General features: G+C 33.7%; 1 protein-coding gene across 1 annotated transcript in view; it reads right to left on the bottom strand.

The window, feature by feature from the left end:
- The window catches only part of KCNH7 (potassium voltage-gated channel subfamily H member 7), a 453,648-nt gene that overhangs the window by 36,924 nt on the left and 399,303 nt on the right, over window positions 1-17,421 (bottom strand). The window contains exon 9 of the mRNA XM_060016676.1: window positions 11,178-11,377. Coding sequence (XP_059872659.1) covers window positions 11,178-11,377 — 200 coding nt within the window. The remainder of the gene's footprint in view (window positions 1-11,177; window positions 11,378-17,421) is intronic.

The raw sequence follows: 17,421 nt of genomic DNA, 5'->3' as shown, positions 1-17,421 counted from the left end.
GCTACAGGAAAGAACAAAAATATACAAATTTAGCAATGATAAGGCAGATGTACCTACTTATACAGAAAAGACTGAATAAATGAATTAAAAGAGAATCCTACAAGCAATATTGTAACAACTTTGAAAACCTAGATGAAATGGATGAATTTTTCACAAAATATGAATCACCAATATTGACTAAGAAAGAAATGTAATAAATAATTACTGTAGTAGAGTTAGTGATTAAAGAACTACCATTAAAACCACCAGGACCACATGGCTTAACAGATGATTTCTTTCTAACATTTAAAGAGCGTATAGGGAGACCTTCAAGATGGCAGAAGAGTAAGACATGGAGATCACCTTCCTCCCCACAAATACATCAGAAGTACATCTAATACGACCCAGCAATCCTACTACTGGGCATATACCCTGAGAAAACCATAATTCAAAAAGAGTCATGTACCACAATGTTCATTGTAGCACTATTTACAATAGCCAGGACATGGAAGCAACCTAAGTGTCCATCGACAGATGAATGGATAAAGAAGATGTGGCACATATATACAATGGAATATTACTCAGCCATAAAAAGAAACGAAATTGAGCTATTTGTAGTGAGGTGGATGGACTTAGAGTCTGTCATACAGAGTGAAGTAAGTCAGAAAGAGAAAAACAAATACCGTATGCTAACACATATATATGGAATTAAAAAAAGAAAAAGGTTCTGAAGAACCTAGGGGCAGGCCAGGAATAAGGACACAGATGTAGAGAATGGACTTGAGGACACAAGGATGGGGAAGGGTAAGCTCGGACAAAGTGAGAGAGTGGCATGGACATATACACACTACCAAATGTAAAATAGATAGCTAGTGGGAAGCAGCCGCATAGCACAGGGTGATCAGCTCGGTGCTTTGTGACCACCTAGAGGGGTGGGATAGGGAGGGTGGGAGGCAGACACAAGAAGGAGGGGATATGGGGATATATGTATACGTATAGCTGATTCACTTTGTTATAAAGCAGAAACTAACACACCACTGTAAAGAAATTATACTCCAATAAAGATGTTAAAAAAAAAGGGAAAAGTAAATAACAATAAAGTGGATTTAAATAATAAAAAAGAGCTTATAACTATAGATCAATATCACTATAAAATAGTTGCAAAATTCTAAATAATTTACTAGCTGATAAACTCAACAAAGTATCAAAAAAATCTATGACCAAGTAGGATTTATTTGAGGAATGCAAGGAGATTTTTAAAGTATTAGTGTTAATGGTGAAGCTATTTTCATAAAGTCAGCTATTACTATTCAAAATTATTTTGGAGAATCTAATGAACTAATAAAGAAAATAAATAGTATTTTTTAAAAAAGAGAATGAATTTATCTCTTTTTGTTGCCGATATAATTGCATACCTAGAACATCCAAGAGTTAATCGAACAAACAAAAAAAGAATGAGGCAAATAATTTGTTAAGGTGGCTATAAGGAAGATAAATAGTTTATATATTATTTATAAGCAGGTAAAAATGGAAATGTGTAATATATTTCATTTGTTTGACTAAGCTATATAAATTTAAGAATAAATTTAATAACAAAGGTAAGAATTTCTAAGAACATTATAAAATCTTGTTGAAGGAGATGTAATTTTTTAGGATCTAAATCAGTGGCTCTCAATCCTGGCTACATGTTAGAATAGAAATATAAAAATACTGATGCTCTGACTTAGCTATAAGCAATTCTGGTTTAATTGTTGTAGGGTGGGTCTGAAGCACTAAAATTTGTTTAACATATTTCAGATGATTTTAACGTGGGGCAAAGATGAGAATTTAATATTGAAATTTCAAAATTATGTAAAAATTAATATAAAATTCATAGAAAGGAAAGTGTTAGCAACAGGAATACAGTCCATTCTCTATCCTTGCTGAGGAATACCGGGAAAGAAAAGTGACCAGCTAATGACAAAGATTAGTGACCTGCTCCTGGCAAGCACACTAAGGGTGTGGGGCAGCTCCTATCTATGGAGTGTTTTTGGCAGGACGTGTCTAGTTTAAATTGCTTATGATAAACGAAACTTTCATCAGTAGATTTTGGTGTTTTTTTTACCTTCACCTTAGATCATTTTATTTCACATTATTTAAATCCTGTGTTTGATTAGGATAGTGAACAAGCTGTGACAAAATTCAGTGTATGTTAGATTAACTAAAAGTAATGTTGCATAGAAGTTTTGCAAAAGAAATGTTGTCTGGTTTTAACATATACTATCGACAGGGAAATGCAGCATGACCTGGCTGTGAATGGTGTTAATAACCTGTTCAGGTAGAAGTAGGTGTGATAAAGATCCTGCTGCCCAACTTTAAAGAATGAGCTGCCTTTTATCTATCTTCTACCCAGAACTAGACTTTTCTCTACTGTTTCTTCACAGATGATACAGAAGTTGGGAAGTATTCAGTCACATCCATCCACTCATCCACCAACAATTTCCCATTAAAGTGAATCCCTGTGTTCATTCCTCACTCATAAGAAATAAATTTCAAAGGCAGCTTGTACTGGAATAAACTGATCTGAAGGCTTGCAAAGCACTTGGTATCTTCTTCTTAAGATCTTGGAGTCTTTAAATTATAGCTCATATTAATTTTACTATTATTGTTATTTTGCTTTATTAATAACTGTTAGGCTACTGTTCTTTCAAAAGCAGATTTGTTTTAATGTCATCAATAGACCTATAGGACATGACTTTCTGGAAAATGTCATGTAAGCTATGTAACTTCCAGACTATAAAATGTGAATGTTTAATGACCAAAAATGTTACATTCTGCATAAGTGTTATGTCATTGCATACACAGTTTAGGGACCTCCCATGTTAAATCTGAGACAGAACACATACTAATATGCAAAGAAGGATCTCTATGCTTTGCTTATGCCTTATGATTACATATATTCTTGAAATTATTAGTAAACTTTAATATTGGTTACAAGTTCTGATTTTTGTGTGCCAGATTTGACAACCTGATCTTTGGGTTGTCTCAAAAGCCCAACATGGAGTTTGTTGTAAATGAGTTAAAATAGTCATATATTTTATATGGAAGAATAAATACTCTCAAATGCCCCCCAAAATAAGAAAAACAAGATTAGTAAGAGTTGACCTATCTTGTCAGAAATTGAAGTATGGTATAAAGCCACTAAGTATAAATCTTTATTATATTGCCATAGGAATGGACAAATAGAGCCAATTTGGGAGTAAAGATATGTATTCCAATTATACCTAATAATTTAATGTGTAAATCAGGTGGTATTTAAAATCAACAGAAAAAGTACTATCTTCTATTCATGTGAAGAAAATTTACAGAACTACATTTCAAACATATTCAGAATTTTCTTCCAAATCATATAACAAAACTTAAAACCTAGGAAACTACTCGTACAATCCATAGGTTTAGTGAGACCTTTGTAAAACAGGACAGGATCTCTGAACTGTACAAGAAAAGTTGACTAATTGGATGATATTAAAAAACAAAAAAACTTTACAATTCAAAAGATACCCTAAACAAAACCAGCATATTGAAAAGAGATTAGGAACAAATTGCAATATAGATGACAGATAAAGTGTCAATGAACTCTTTGTCTATAAATTATAAAGAGTTCTTAAAAAATGAGAAGAAGGGCTTCCCTGGTGGCTCAGTGGTTGAGAACCCGCCTGCCAATGCAGGGGACACGGGTTCGATCCCTGGTCCGGGAAGATCCCACATGCCGAGGAGCAACTAAGCCCGTGCGCCACAACTACTGAGCTTGCGCTCTAAAGCCCGCAAGCCACAACTACTGAGCCTGCGTGCCACAACTACTGAAGCCCGTGCGCGTAGAGCCTGTGCTCCGCAACAAGAGAAGCCTCCACAATGAGAAGCCCGCGCTCGCCACAACTAGAGAAAGCCCGCGCGCAGCAACGAAGACCCAATGCAGCCAAAAATAAACAAGTAAATTACTTAATTAATTATTTTAAAAAATGAGAAGAAAAAAGTAACCAAAAACTATGCAAAAATGTTATAAGTAATTCATAGAAAAGAACATCTTGATTAACTACTCTTTATTATAATGCTCTGACCTCATTGCTGGTGTTACCTACTGTTAAATATTAAGCACAGCTCATAGATAATGCAGGTAAAATCAGAGTTAGAATCTGGGCCAAAGCGCCCATCTTAGAAAACACTACTAAGGCCCGATTTTCCCAGCGTCCACATATTGTGACTCACAGTCAAAACTAGATAATGGCTCGACATGGACCTCTATGATTCAAGTACAATAATTACACCTGTGTGGACTGAGTCTTTGGTTTTCCCTCCCACTATGGTAGGTGTTTCTAACTACTGATTTGTTTCAGTTTCGTGTGTATTGTAGAGCACTCTGATCTAAGGAGATGACCGGTAGAGTGGGAAAAATTATCTACAGCACATAGGTAAATGATTTAGCATCGCTCCAGAGCATTAAAATGCACTATATGAGGTGCTGGACCCCAAGTGAGGAAGATTCTTATCAGATAGTCCCTAAGATGAGTGTAGAGTTCTGCTGGGGGTAGCCCACTTGACTAATAGGAGCCCAAGATGCAAACTAAAATAGGTTCTTTAGGAATATCTGGCACGAAAGAGGCATGATTATATATTTTTTTCCATCCACATTCAACTCCATGGATAGCAATATGTCTAAACCAAGCAAAACAATTAAAATATATGTACTTTTCCTGAGTCTGATGCCTTAAGCCTATATAATCAATTGGATTAGATGAACTACTTGTGCTTATTTTCACCTTTAAAAAATGATTTAAAATATCTGGTATATTGGGTGGAACTTTACATATCCATTTTCAATATAAATCCTCAGGCTATTGGTAATGTCTCAGAAAATTCTTTAACTAAAGTAAATATTGGACTTTTATTTTGGGAGAAATTGTGAATGGTTTGATTTTATTAGGTTTGATAAGTGCTGAGTTCCTCTAATATTTTAATGTAATGGACCTAAATTCATATTTCCAAAGAATATTTTTAAAGTGAACTTTGATGTCTCTATTTTTTATTATGGGCTAAACCTGTGTTGAGTATTAACTGATCCTAAACTGAATTGAGCTTGAATTACTCCTGTGCTTCTACTACTCCAAAGAAAGTATTTGGCAACACATCACACTCTTCAGCATAAGAAACTGCACTCGAGTCCTGTTTGAATAGTACCATAATTTTTAAAAGTTGAAAAACAACTTGAGATATCATTTCCACCATCCTACTACTGTGAGAGGAACATTATTAACAAATAGAGACACTGAAGCATAGAAGTGTGTTCATCACCTCAGCATGGTATTTCTGCAATGACTCTTTTTCATGTGTAAAGCCCCAGACCATGCTGTCATTATTTTTCTTGACTCAGAAATGGCTAAAGATCAGATCCCACTGTTGATGAACTTGCTTTGCATTAAAACAGCACGGTGTCAGATGTAAATAAGTCTTTCTTGTTGATGGTTGGAGACCAGGCTGAAGTGACCATCATCATTTGTGAAACATGATTGAGCATATACAATTTGTAACCTGAAAATACCAGATGCTTGTCTTAAGCTTGATATTGTTCATGTCAGGGGGCTCCAGATGGTATTTGTTGTGTTCCGTGGCATTTTTGAGACTTTAGGATAAATAGCCTTGGGGAAAAATAGGAAGGACATGTGACTTGCCCTTTCTTAAGCACCTGTGGTTCAGGTACTGGCTACAGTTGGTAAGTATGTGTGTTAATAGTAGATTTCTTGTGAGTGCAAAATTTTGCTACCTATCCAGTTTTTACAGAGCCAGGCAATTCCTATCAACTAATCAGCATGGAGATGAAAACATCTTTTAAGGTGCATTGTAAACAGCATTACTTTAATTCCACTCCTAAGTAGTAACTAAGTATTTCGTTACAGAAAACTAAAAGATGTCACCAATCCTCGGGGTCATTATCTTTTAAATGCAGGTTTTTGCCAATCTCCATGCTCCCTTTTTAAATGGGTGGATTTACTTGTTAGGCCATTTGGACCTAAGTGTAGAGAAGAAGCGTACGTCTTTCAAATTAGGCAATATTTGTAAAGCTTTCTGTACCTTGACTGCTAATCTTGAACCGATGCTTTTTTGTTAAACTATTACTGGTCAAATAAAAAATATCAATCTAAATTGTAGGCTCACCTATGCAAAAATTGTATTCTGCTGTTTATATCTTTAAACATGAGTGATTTTATTTTCTGAAGACTTCTTGAAAACAGGGTCCCCATTGGAGGGGTGGTCAGACGTGAAGGGCATCATATTTGTAGTCATTTTATTTTAGCTCTATGATGAATTAGTCAAAGGTTTTTTATTGTATTTATCAACTTCAGTATATAAGGGTCATTAGAAAAAGGTAAAGGGGGATAAAAATATTATGGTAGAGACAAGCCATGCTATTTTATAAATTTTGCTTTCCTATGGGGTTTAATGTCACAAGGATTATTTTATTTGAGTTGCTTAATTGGACATACTGAAAGAGCTTGAAATTACATTTCACTATGGTGTATCAAAACAGGACATGAGTGGAGTGTATTTGAATGTGAAGGTCTGGCACAGATGAAGTTATTTAAATCAGTATAGAGAATGGATGCAACAAAATTTTTGATGGAGTAGAGTTAGATTGTAGATGCAGGTTAATATTAGTAGTTACTAGTTAAATAGATAGTAGTTAGTAGTAGTAGTAGTAGTAAGCAGTTAGTAGTAGTAGTTATGGTCAGTAGTCAGAGTTAGCAGATAACAGAGGAGCAGGAAAAGAGTCATGGAAGGAAATGAAATCAGACTGTTATTAAAATGCTCCTTAGAAATAACATCAGCCTTATGAAGTAGGAATTTCTATTAAACAATATGTCATTCTTCATTACTTTCCTTTCCATTTTGATTGGCTTTGCTTGTTGGGTCCATAATAAGTGTATGTTTTGTCACTCAGAGTCCTACTGGGATTCTAAGCAATTTTAGCCGACTAGGTTGACTCTTGATTGAAATCTCTAAAAATTCTCCCTTGTTCAACTCTTCTCCTATCCTACACCTTCTCCTTTCTGAGGAATTCATTTAGTCTCTGCTTGATCAAGGAGACTGGACCATGTAGTACAAGTACCATTGGGTCTTCCCCTTTATTCCTCAAAACCAATGCCGTCACCATTTTTCTTTTCTCCCCTGCTTATCTTTAAGGAAACCTCACCAATCTGCCTTGCTGAAGAATTTATTTCTCTTTCTAGGTTCTTATTCCAACTCCTTTCTACAACTGTTTCCCAAATTTTTCTCCATTAATGTCCCAGACTAAAAAAATACTCAATTGTTCCCCTTTCTTCCTAAAATAAATTAAACAAAATTGTTTCTGGATTACCCGCCTTAATTCTGCCCTGGATGTCACAAATATGTGCCTCTATTCCTGTCCTTGTCTTTACCTGAAATGATCCCCTTGGGTTCTCTGCCTTCCACAGTTCTACCACTCACTTAGTTCTGTGGTTTTTGAATAATATTCGAAGCAGAATAAAATGTTCCATGAAGGAGACTCAGAGGGAACAGACTCAGACTCTACATCCTCAAGCAGAAAAACTCCCATGATAATTGTTTTACACATTTAGCAAATGCAGTTTTGGTGCTTTAAAACTATTTGAAAATGACGTGTTGAATGAAATTGCTGAGAGGTTAAGTGACTTGTCCAAGAAAAGTGGCATATTGAGAACTAGTACTTGGGTCTTCTGAATTTTTATTCTGTATTTTTTTCTATTATTCAGGCATTACTAGGGAGGCATTTTTAGGTAAGGAATAACATTTTTCATTGAATGTTCATAAAGGCTTTTCTTCCATGCAAATATAACTTAAAATTATGGAGTGGTTTCTGTCATAAGTGATTTATTTCTCTCCATCCAGAATGATGGATAGACCACGGTTATTGGTGCCTTTATTCATTCAAGCCATGCTCCTCTGTGTGCATGGCTCAATTCTACAATGACATGGAAGGTGATTTTCTGTGTTTGGCAATGTTGTAACTAAAATCACTGTTGGATAATGTCTGAAAGTTTCAGTTTGGGTTATAAGAAAGCTTTAACTTGGAGAAATTCGTTGAGATGCTTTCGGTCCTAATCTGAGAAAGTATTGCAGAAGGGAAAGGATTTTCCGGACTTGACCTAGGGACATTTTTGAGCTAATTTTTACTACTCCTAAGCCTGACATAATATGCAAAAGAACACCTTCCTTTCACTAGCTTCATTATTCTGACCCCTTTCCTTTTGCAACCTGAACCATTTGGTTCACCTGAAAGGAAGCCCATAAGTGTTCCCAGAATGCGTTTGGTTCTGGAACATTCTGGTAATAGCTGTTTCACAAAAAGCAAAAGATGCAGGGAATAAGAAATATGGGTACATATTCTTTCTTATGGAGTAAGGAATATGGCTACAATTCTTTCTTATGTTTTGTGATCTATCAAGGAATCAAATATTTTGGGTTATGAAAAATAATTTTAGGTCAATTAATAGAGTGTTACTGAACATCTTATACTTCATTTGGACATGGTTAAACAGCAAAAATGACCTGAAATGTTTCATGAGAAATTATGCTTAAGGTTATACTTAAATGAAATAACATGGAATGCTGATGTAAAATACAACAGTTTGATGTACTTTTATGTATCACAATACATAAAGTTAAATCACTTTAAATTGTTATTAAATTACAATTTAGTTAACAATAAACTAACAAGACAGGGATTTAACGATGTGCTGTTAGAGGTAAAAAATCCACTTAGATTTTTTTTTTAACCTCTCAATAGTCTAAGAGTACAGTTGCTTTATTCTAATCAACTTTCTTTTGCACATTGTTCTTAATTAGCAAGCATCTTCCATCTGCTGAGTTTTCAGAGTTATGTTGCACTTTGCTTTTTTACTCACATTGCAGTCACAAGATGAGAAATGTAGACACTGTGAACAAACAAGAAGTTCGTGCAAAGTCAAGCTCTCAAAACCACATGCAAGACTTAGTGGCACATGGTTTAGAGCTCACACACTCCAGGATCATGTGAGACAGGCATGCAGATGAGAGGAAAGAAAAGCACCTACATCATGAAAATAGAGGATGATGAAAGAGAATGACATTTTCTTTATGACAGTTATCTAATGCAAACCGTATACCCATAACCTTTACCAGAGTGAAGGAAGGGGCAGATAAGTGACTTTTTGTGGGGAGGGGGAAACTTTATATAAACGTTATTAGAGGTCAAGTTGTTGTTAAAGTTAAGGACTTCTATTCTGTACTTGGCCTCTTCCAAGTTATCTTTCCCAGTTTCTTGCTTTGTATTTCCTCTGCTACATCATGCAAAAAAAATCAGAACTAACATTGGAAATCATTTAACAAGCTCTAAACCTGACAGATAACAAGGGTGATCTCCACAATTTACACGAGAATTAAATTGGATATAAATACCTCCTGTTCTTACCGGTGGGTGTTGTGATTCCATGTATTAAGGTGTGAAGCAGACAGGAAAGAGATAAATCTTTCATAAGTACATTGTAAATAGGCAAGTGGTATATAAACCATATTCATAGGTAATAGAGTCAAACAATGAAAGGTAAATCGTTTTCACAAAATAGACTTTATCACACAAAAAAATGGCCACGAAACTAGAGTTATATGGAGAGGGGAAGTAAAATAAATAATTGTTTTACTCCGGTTATTGAAATAATCTGGCAGTATGGAACAACAAAATTGAGCGACATGTGTTTTGATTAAAAATTCTTGACACTGCTTCAGCCAACCCAGCATTAGAGAATCCCCAATAGTTTCTGAATGCTGATATCTTCATTAAACAATAATAGGGATGGAAGTACATAAAAGTGACCAATTTGTAGGTAATTTCTTATGAGATTAAAGTGTTACCTTGGTGAGATCAATTTATCAAATGAATTTTCACAAGTAACTTTGGGATAATCAGAAATAACTCATGGGATTCAGTTATGGCTTTGTATGAAATGTGCTGATTGATTAGCTCTTCAAATTAAAAATTTTATGATGGCATGCCCTTACTTCTCCATCAAATAAATCATGCACAGCTATGATAAACATCATATAAAAAGATATCTTTCAAACTGGGCAATATTTGCAATGCGTTCTGTACCTTAACTGCTAATTTTGAACCTTTTCTTTTTTTGTTAGGATATTGCTGATCAAATTTTAAAAAGTCAATCTAAATTGCATAGGCTCACTTATGCAAAAATTGTATCATGCTGTTGATGTCGTTAAATTTTAAAGATTCCATTTTCTGAAGAATTTTTAGAAACAGGATCCTTGCCCAATGGAGAAGTAGCTAGATGGGAAGGTACTATAATTCTAATTTTTTTTAATAGGTCTATGTTATGCTATATAGCTTGTATTTATCATATATCTTTAGTAATCAATCTCTATAGCCAAATAGCTAGGTCAAAAAGATGTATGCAATTCTCCTAATAATAAAAGAAGCTCTTTGGATCAATTAATCTTATTAGTTGTATTGATTTTTGAGCACCGATAAAGGAGGGAAGGGTTATGAAAAGTGATTGTTGATGTTGAATTTGCTTGAGTTATGAAGGAATCCATATTTCCCCCTTGAAAGGAAAGATGCATTAAACCAGGTACAGTAAAAGGGCACATAGTTAATTGATTAAAATATAGAAAAATTGTCCTTAACAGAAACATGAAACTTCCTATTATAAAATGTTTATGGTATACTTAAGCTCCTTAACCTCTCCCACAAATCCTCAAAATGTCCTATTTTTAAAAAATATTTCTGTTTGGGGGCATTATAGTTATTATTGTTTACTTGTAATGTCTTAATGCACATGGGTCCACCTATTTTTTGGGGTGCTTGGCAGCTAAGCCAAGTGGTGAAAGCCCAAGTCCCAACTTAGCAATGCTCTCCCTAACCAGAAGTGGGAGCTCTAATACACAGTTATATCAGTTTGCATCATGTTATAATGCCTTTGCCACACAGTGTAACTAGATATAGCACCATGCAATGCCATGAATTGAGAATGAAAGACTATCTCCAGGGGAGAAAATAAACATCCGAGAGAGGGAAACAAAAGCAAGGGGTTCAAAGCTGGTGAGACTGGCTTATCCATTTTGGCTGTAGCTATAACGCCTGAGGGGCTCCAGTTTTGGAAAACAGAAATACGTACCATGTTCATGTCAATGCCATTGGTGTAAGTCCATGCATGCTGGAAATATTCTTCAAGCCGTTGCCTCAGAGGGTTGGGGATTTGGTGAAAGCGAATGAACTCTTTTACTCGCAGCATCTGCATGTGGTACCTGGCAGTTCCGGAGTATAGTCTTTGGATAATTGCTGATACGTTCCCAAAAATGCTTGCATACATTAGTGCTGGATTGGATAAAAAACAAAGTTATGGGGGAACGACTGCACTTGGGGATATTATATCTTGTCAGAATCTCAAATATGTAGATTTTTATTATTTCAATCCGTTTGTGAGGGTTTACCACTGGCCCTAGGGGAACAAAGAAGTCAAGTCAAAACTATTGTAAAATTTATAATTTTGATGGTAAATTTGGAGAGGAAAAATATACAAATTCCCCATGGATTCTCTATATATTCAAGTAGAAACTCAGACTGTTTACAATATCAACCTGTAACTAACCTAGACTATTGACTAGAGATAAAATGTGTTTAAAATAAACATTTCATTTGTAATGTAATAGAAGGTATGTCATGGGGTTACCACACAGATCTGTTTTCTGGAAGTGGAGTAAAAATGATAATTTTTAAATTGTGACAACTCCACCTTAGCCTCAAAGCTAACCTTGCAATATTATAAACCTACTATAAATTTTAAGATTATTCAGAAGATTTTGGATTTCCTAAGGAATAATAAATTGTTTTAAGGAACTCATAGTTTCCTTAGAATGTTTATTTATATGTAATTTTTAATCTATTAAAATTCATTTTTACAGTATTTCTATATGAGAAACAGATATCTTTGGCTTAGACTGTGAGAATATAGTTTTATTTTTTTTTAAGAGAAAAATAGAATACCTCTTTGTTCTTTCATCTATGGGAAGAAAAAAACTAACATTCAATACTTAGAATGCCCTTTTTAAAGCTTCCAGGGCTAAATATTTATGAGTTAACATAAGCTTTTTAAGCATCTTGTCTTTCTTTTTAAATTTGTATTTAGTTTCTAATAATCGTAAGAAAAATACTATATACTGTACAGAAAGTCACATGATGATACAAGCCCTATGTCTTGACCTTTGGACATGTGTCAGACACTTACAGAGGAGGTAACACACATTTAAGGCACTGGAACTGCAAGGTACCAAGTAGGTGGGGAAAAAAACCCAACAACTCCTTGAAGTGTTTATTTCAACAATATCCAACCAACGTATTTTTTTCCCCAACACGTCTTATATACACGTCTTACCTATATAAAACACTTCATCATTTTTAAAGTAGATGTTGGCCAGATTCAGTCTGTGTTTTAAAATGACTTATCTTCTTGGTCATTTGTTTTCTTTTCCATCTTATTTTTGTCTCTTGGTTAGTATGGTCCTTGTTTACCATAGAAGTCCCAGGTAAGAGAATGTCCCAGACAAAGAGGCAGCCCTTTATTTTTAATCTATTTAAAGGGATAAAAATTGGGGAGATCTATAGGGAGGCTGAACTGGGATTTGTGAAAGACAGTAATTCTCATTAAGGTAGAAAAGCTGTTTAGGTAGTCTCTTCCACAGGGGGGCGGAAAAACAAAACCTGGGCCTAATTTGAGTAAATGCATAGTTGATTAAGAAGGGAGTTAGCAATACTTGTCTGAAATGGATTTCTGCGATTCAAGGAGATTCATGTGAGAAATACATCCTACTCTGCCTAATTTTAGTGTTGGAAATATTTATGCCTGTTGTTAGGTGTCCAAAGTACCTATCATGTTCTCAGGAAATAGTTTAGTTAGTACAGATTTTCACTTGATTTAATTAGAAGGCACATAATCAGTGCTAGTTATTTTACTTAAACCACATAATTATGCAAAGAAGAGTCAGGGAAAACATTCTTATTTTGTTTTTAATAAATACTGTGGTTTTAACTCCATACTGCCATAAAAATGAACCAAACATTAGTCTGGATCATAAACACGTATTTCCACTCATTGACAGGATGGCAAAAATCTAGATTATAAGTACATAGTTGAATACATGAATAGTGTATATTTTTCTAAGGAAATTCTATGCTAATGGATTTTTAAATTATAATAAAGGCATACTTTTTTTTTCTATTTTTTAGGAAGCAAACGGAGCTAAAGTCTGTAAGCCAGAGAGAAGCACAAAATGATTATATTCTGTATACGTTATTAGTTAATGCCCATCGACTGGCATAAAATATGACTCAAAAGCAAGTTGGCAGACTATATAGGCATTTCTTTCAACTCAATATTTTGTTTAGCTTTCCTTAATAGAAAATTCTTCCTTCACCAGAATGGTTTGTTTTACGTTGCAGTATTATAAAAAATAAAACAGGTATAATTTAAAACGTCAGCACACCACACTCAAAATCTGAGATGCTCACCAAACTAATGAATTTAGGGTCACTGGGTAATAGCTGAAACATGCTGATAGAACAAATACACTTGCTTTTCTATCTAGTACACAAACTTAAAAAAAATTTTACCTTAAAGAAATAAATTTTAGTGATGTGTAATTTAGATATAACAAAATGAATCTGTTTTAAATGTATAGCTCAGTTAGTTGACAAATGTATACACCTCTGTTAGCACAATCAAGATATGGAACATTTTCAACATCCCCAAAAGATTCCTCTGTCTCCCTTGGCTGTCTGCCCACTGGTTTCTAGGTTGACCCTAGACAACCACTGAGTTCCTTTATGTCATCACAGATTAGTTAGCATTTCTTAGAAGTTCATGTAAATAGAATCATAATGTACATATTCATTTGTGTCTGACTTCTTTTTGCTCAGCATATTGTTTTTGAAATTCATTGTTTTGTATTTATCAGTGGTTTGTTCTTTTTTTAATTGATGAGTAGATTTGCATCACATGGCTCTACCAGTCCATTTATCTCTTCTGTTGATGAAATCTCACTGCTTCTAGTTTTTGGCTATTATGAATAAAACTGCTATGAACATTTGTGTACAAGTCTTTGTGTGGGCATATATTTTCGTTTCCCTTTGAAATATCTAGGAATAGGACTGCTGATCTGTGTGGTATGTTTAACTTTATAAGGAACTGCCAAACTATTTCCCAAAGATGGTGTGATTTTTACATTCCCACCAGCGATATTTGAGAATATCAGTTGTTCCTCAACCTTTCCAACATTTGGTATTATCTTATTTTAACCATCACAGAGTTTTAATTGCATTTCCCTGATGACTAATAACATCTTTTCATGTATTTATTGGCCATTAATATATCTTGTTTTGTGAAATGTCTGTTTAAAATCTTGCTCATTTTTAAATTGTCTTATTACGGAGTTGTAAGAATTCTTGATATATGCTGAATAAAGGTCCTTTTTTAGATCTAACTATTGAGAATATTTTCTTCCAGTCTATCATTTTCCTGTTCCCTTTCAAAGTGTCCTTTGAAAAGTTGAAGTTACTAATTTTGATGAAATCCAAATGCCTGTATATTTTGTTCAGTTTTCTGTTATTTAAAAAAAAAATTATAGGGGTATGGTAAGGTTTCAGTTACTCCATCATGGTTAAAAGCAGATATGCAATAACTTTTTTTTACATGTTATAAAAAGATGTTTGTCAAGCAGGTCAGAGATGAAATACATTTGCCTTTGGATACTGATTTAAGTGTTTTTAAATTTAAATGTATATATTATATTTATAATATTTGAATAAAGATATAAACATATATTAGAACACATAGATATAAATATGTGAGCATAGCTTGTATTCCTATTTATTTAATGGCCGCTTACATTTTTCTTTATTTTTCGTCTTGAATTGTGTATATGTGTATATTTTTAAAAAGAATTCTCTGGTTACTGTTCTCTGTACACATTCAGCAGCACAACTGGTGACTGTCTTTGCAAATAGATGCTTTTAAAAATGTATCTATAGGTATTTGTGTTATTTGAATTTAATTAGATGATAGCTTTAATGTTTAATTTTTAGTTTCCTTGAATTATATTGTTGTAAGAGGGATTGTACATTGCATTGCTTTCTACAACTTTGCTTCAAACTTTTATTTTAGAATGAAGATTAGTTTTAAAGAAGCTTAGGGATAATGAGAGTTCAACTTGATAACTAGACTATATCAACTTTAACGTGCAGTAGTATATATACAAAATTTTACATTATATTTTGGATATTTTATTTTTAGGTTTAAATCAAATCACTCATGTAACTGAGGTGTATGTACTTAGTATAAAAATATAACCAAATACAGAAAACCAAATCATTTTCTAATACAGTTGGATCTAAATGGAAATATCATGTGTAGATATACACATATACATCAAATGGCTAAGAAAATTTCAAGGCATGCTATTATTGCTAAGTTTCTAGTCTTATTTTACCTTTTATGGCATAATAGCTCATGATAGAATTCTCTAGGAATATCTATAAACTTTTTCCTATGTGACACTAAGCTTTACATAATCCCATTTTGATTAAGTTTTGTACAAGCAAGTCTATTCATATAAAAGATATTATGTGGAATATGGATGTATCTTAGTCTACTCAATTAACAAGAGTGTTTTCTCTTTTCTTAAAAGATAGAATTCATCTGCAGGAAACAAATATTCTTCCTAAAGAATCAATAGAAATAGGCTAGTGCCACTTTTAAAAAAAGAAGGCAGAAACACAGAAAGGAAGGAAAGAAGGAAGGAAGGAAGGGAGGGAGGGAGGGAGGGAGGAAGGAAGGAAGGAAGGAAGGAAAGAAGGAAGGAAAAAGACAGGAATAAAGGAAGAATAAAAACTGCCAATAATTTCCTGATTTAAGGATTAGAGATTGGGTATAGAGCAAGTAAAGAACTGAGTTCTCTTTAGTTTAAAATAATTCACATGATAAACAGTACTATGTATTTCACTTAATCCTCACAAGCGGTAAGGATTCCTAAGTGGTGAACACATTAAACTTCAATGCACTTAAAAAATTCTTCCTTGCAAATTCTAAGTTTCAAGATGCAAGTTCTGTTTTCTTTAAAAAGAGTATACATACATATATATATATATTTTTCTATACGGGTGTATAAATAATTAAAAACAGACATTTTTCTTTTCTTTTTTTGTTACCAATGCCACTGAAATTGATAACCACTATAAAGTATTAACTAGCAGTTTCAATCACAGAGTGGGACTGTGTTTGTTCTGAAAGATTCAGTCTCTCTGGAATGAATTTTTCTATTGTTTCAAGTGGGCCTCACTTCCATTTCCTTCTGAGTGCAATTCTACTTTTGTGTTTGTGGCAAGACTTGGTCTGAATTTGCAGAATATCTTGAGTTATTTAAATAGAATGTTATCTGCCTATACAATCTTACTAAAATAAAAACACCAAGACACATATATGAAAAGTAAATTTTAAATACAGTGAACAGTAAACTGGGTGAATCTACTTAAGTTTCATAAATAAAGCTTATCTAAGCACATTTTATTAGACAACATGTTAACATTTAAAAATTAACTCTCTGGATCTACTTTCTAATTTGTATGCAATGTAAGGATGATGCTCTTTTTCAAGCTTTAAAAATCCATCATGCTTTTGTCAACTGCTGTCTGCTATCAGCAAGGTTATCTTTAGTGGTTCCACAGTGTGATTTTTTTAAAAATATATTAATATTAAAGTATCTTTAGTCTTACACAGAATTTTTTTCTTATTCCAAAGACTATACCTTATAAATGATGCTCATGTCATTACCCATTGTAGGGTAAAGGGCAGTCACTTAGGTCCCTGACATAATGTCACAGGGAAAGGAATTTTTAGTCAATGACAGGGGGAAAAATATATATATATATTTGTATGTATGTGCATATGTATGAAAGGTTAGCTTACATTATAATTAGTAGGGTGATATTTATATATCTATATCTATAGATACGTAAATGTAAGCTAGTCTTTCCCATTCTAATCTGGCCTCAGCTTGAAACAGAAAATAACCATTAGTAGTAAATTACAGACATGTTTTTACATCAGTAAACGTAAACTGCAAGTCTCAGTTCCTGAATCCCAAGATCCATGTCATTCCAGTTTTATGCTCCTGAGGTCATGAAAGACCTTTGGTGTCTCCCCTTCACAGAGAGAATCAGATCTGATAGAATATAATACCCGTATATTTAATCCTATTATTTCTACAACTTTCTATAATTTTTTTCTTTGCCTTATTCTGAATGTTCTAGAGATATCAATTTTCTGATATTATTTTATCCTAATAGATAACAAAAGAGAAATCTACTTA

Source organism: Delphinus delphis, chromosome 7 (assembly GCF_949987515.2).
Source record: "Delphinus delphis chromosome 7, mDelDel1.2, whole genome shotgun sequence".
Taxonomy (NCBI): Eukaryota; Metazoa; Chordata; class Mammalia; order Artiodactyla; family Delphinidae; genus Delphinus; species Delphinus delphis.
Note: the sequence above shows the minus strand (reverse complement) of the source record. Positions and strands in the feature narration are given on the sequence as shown.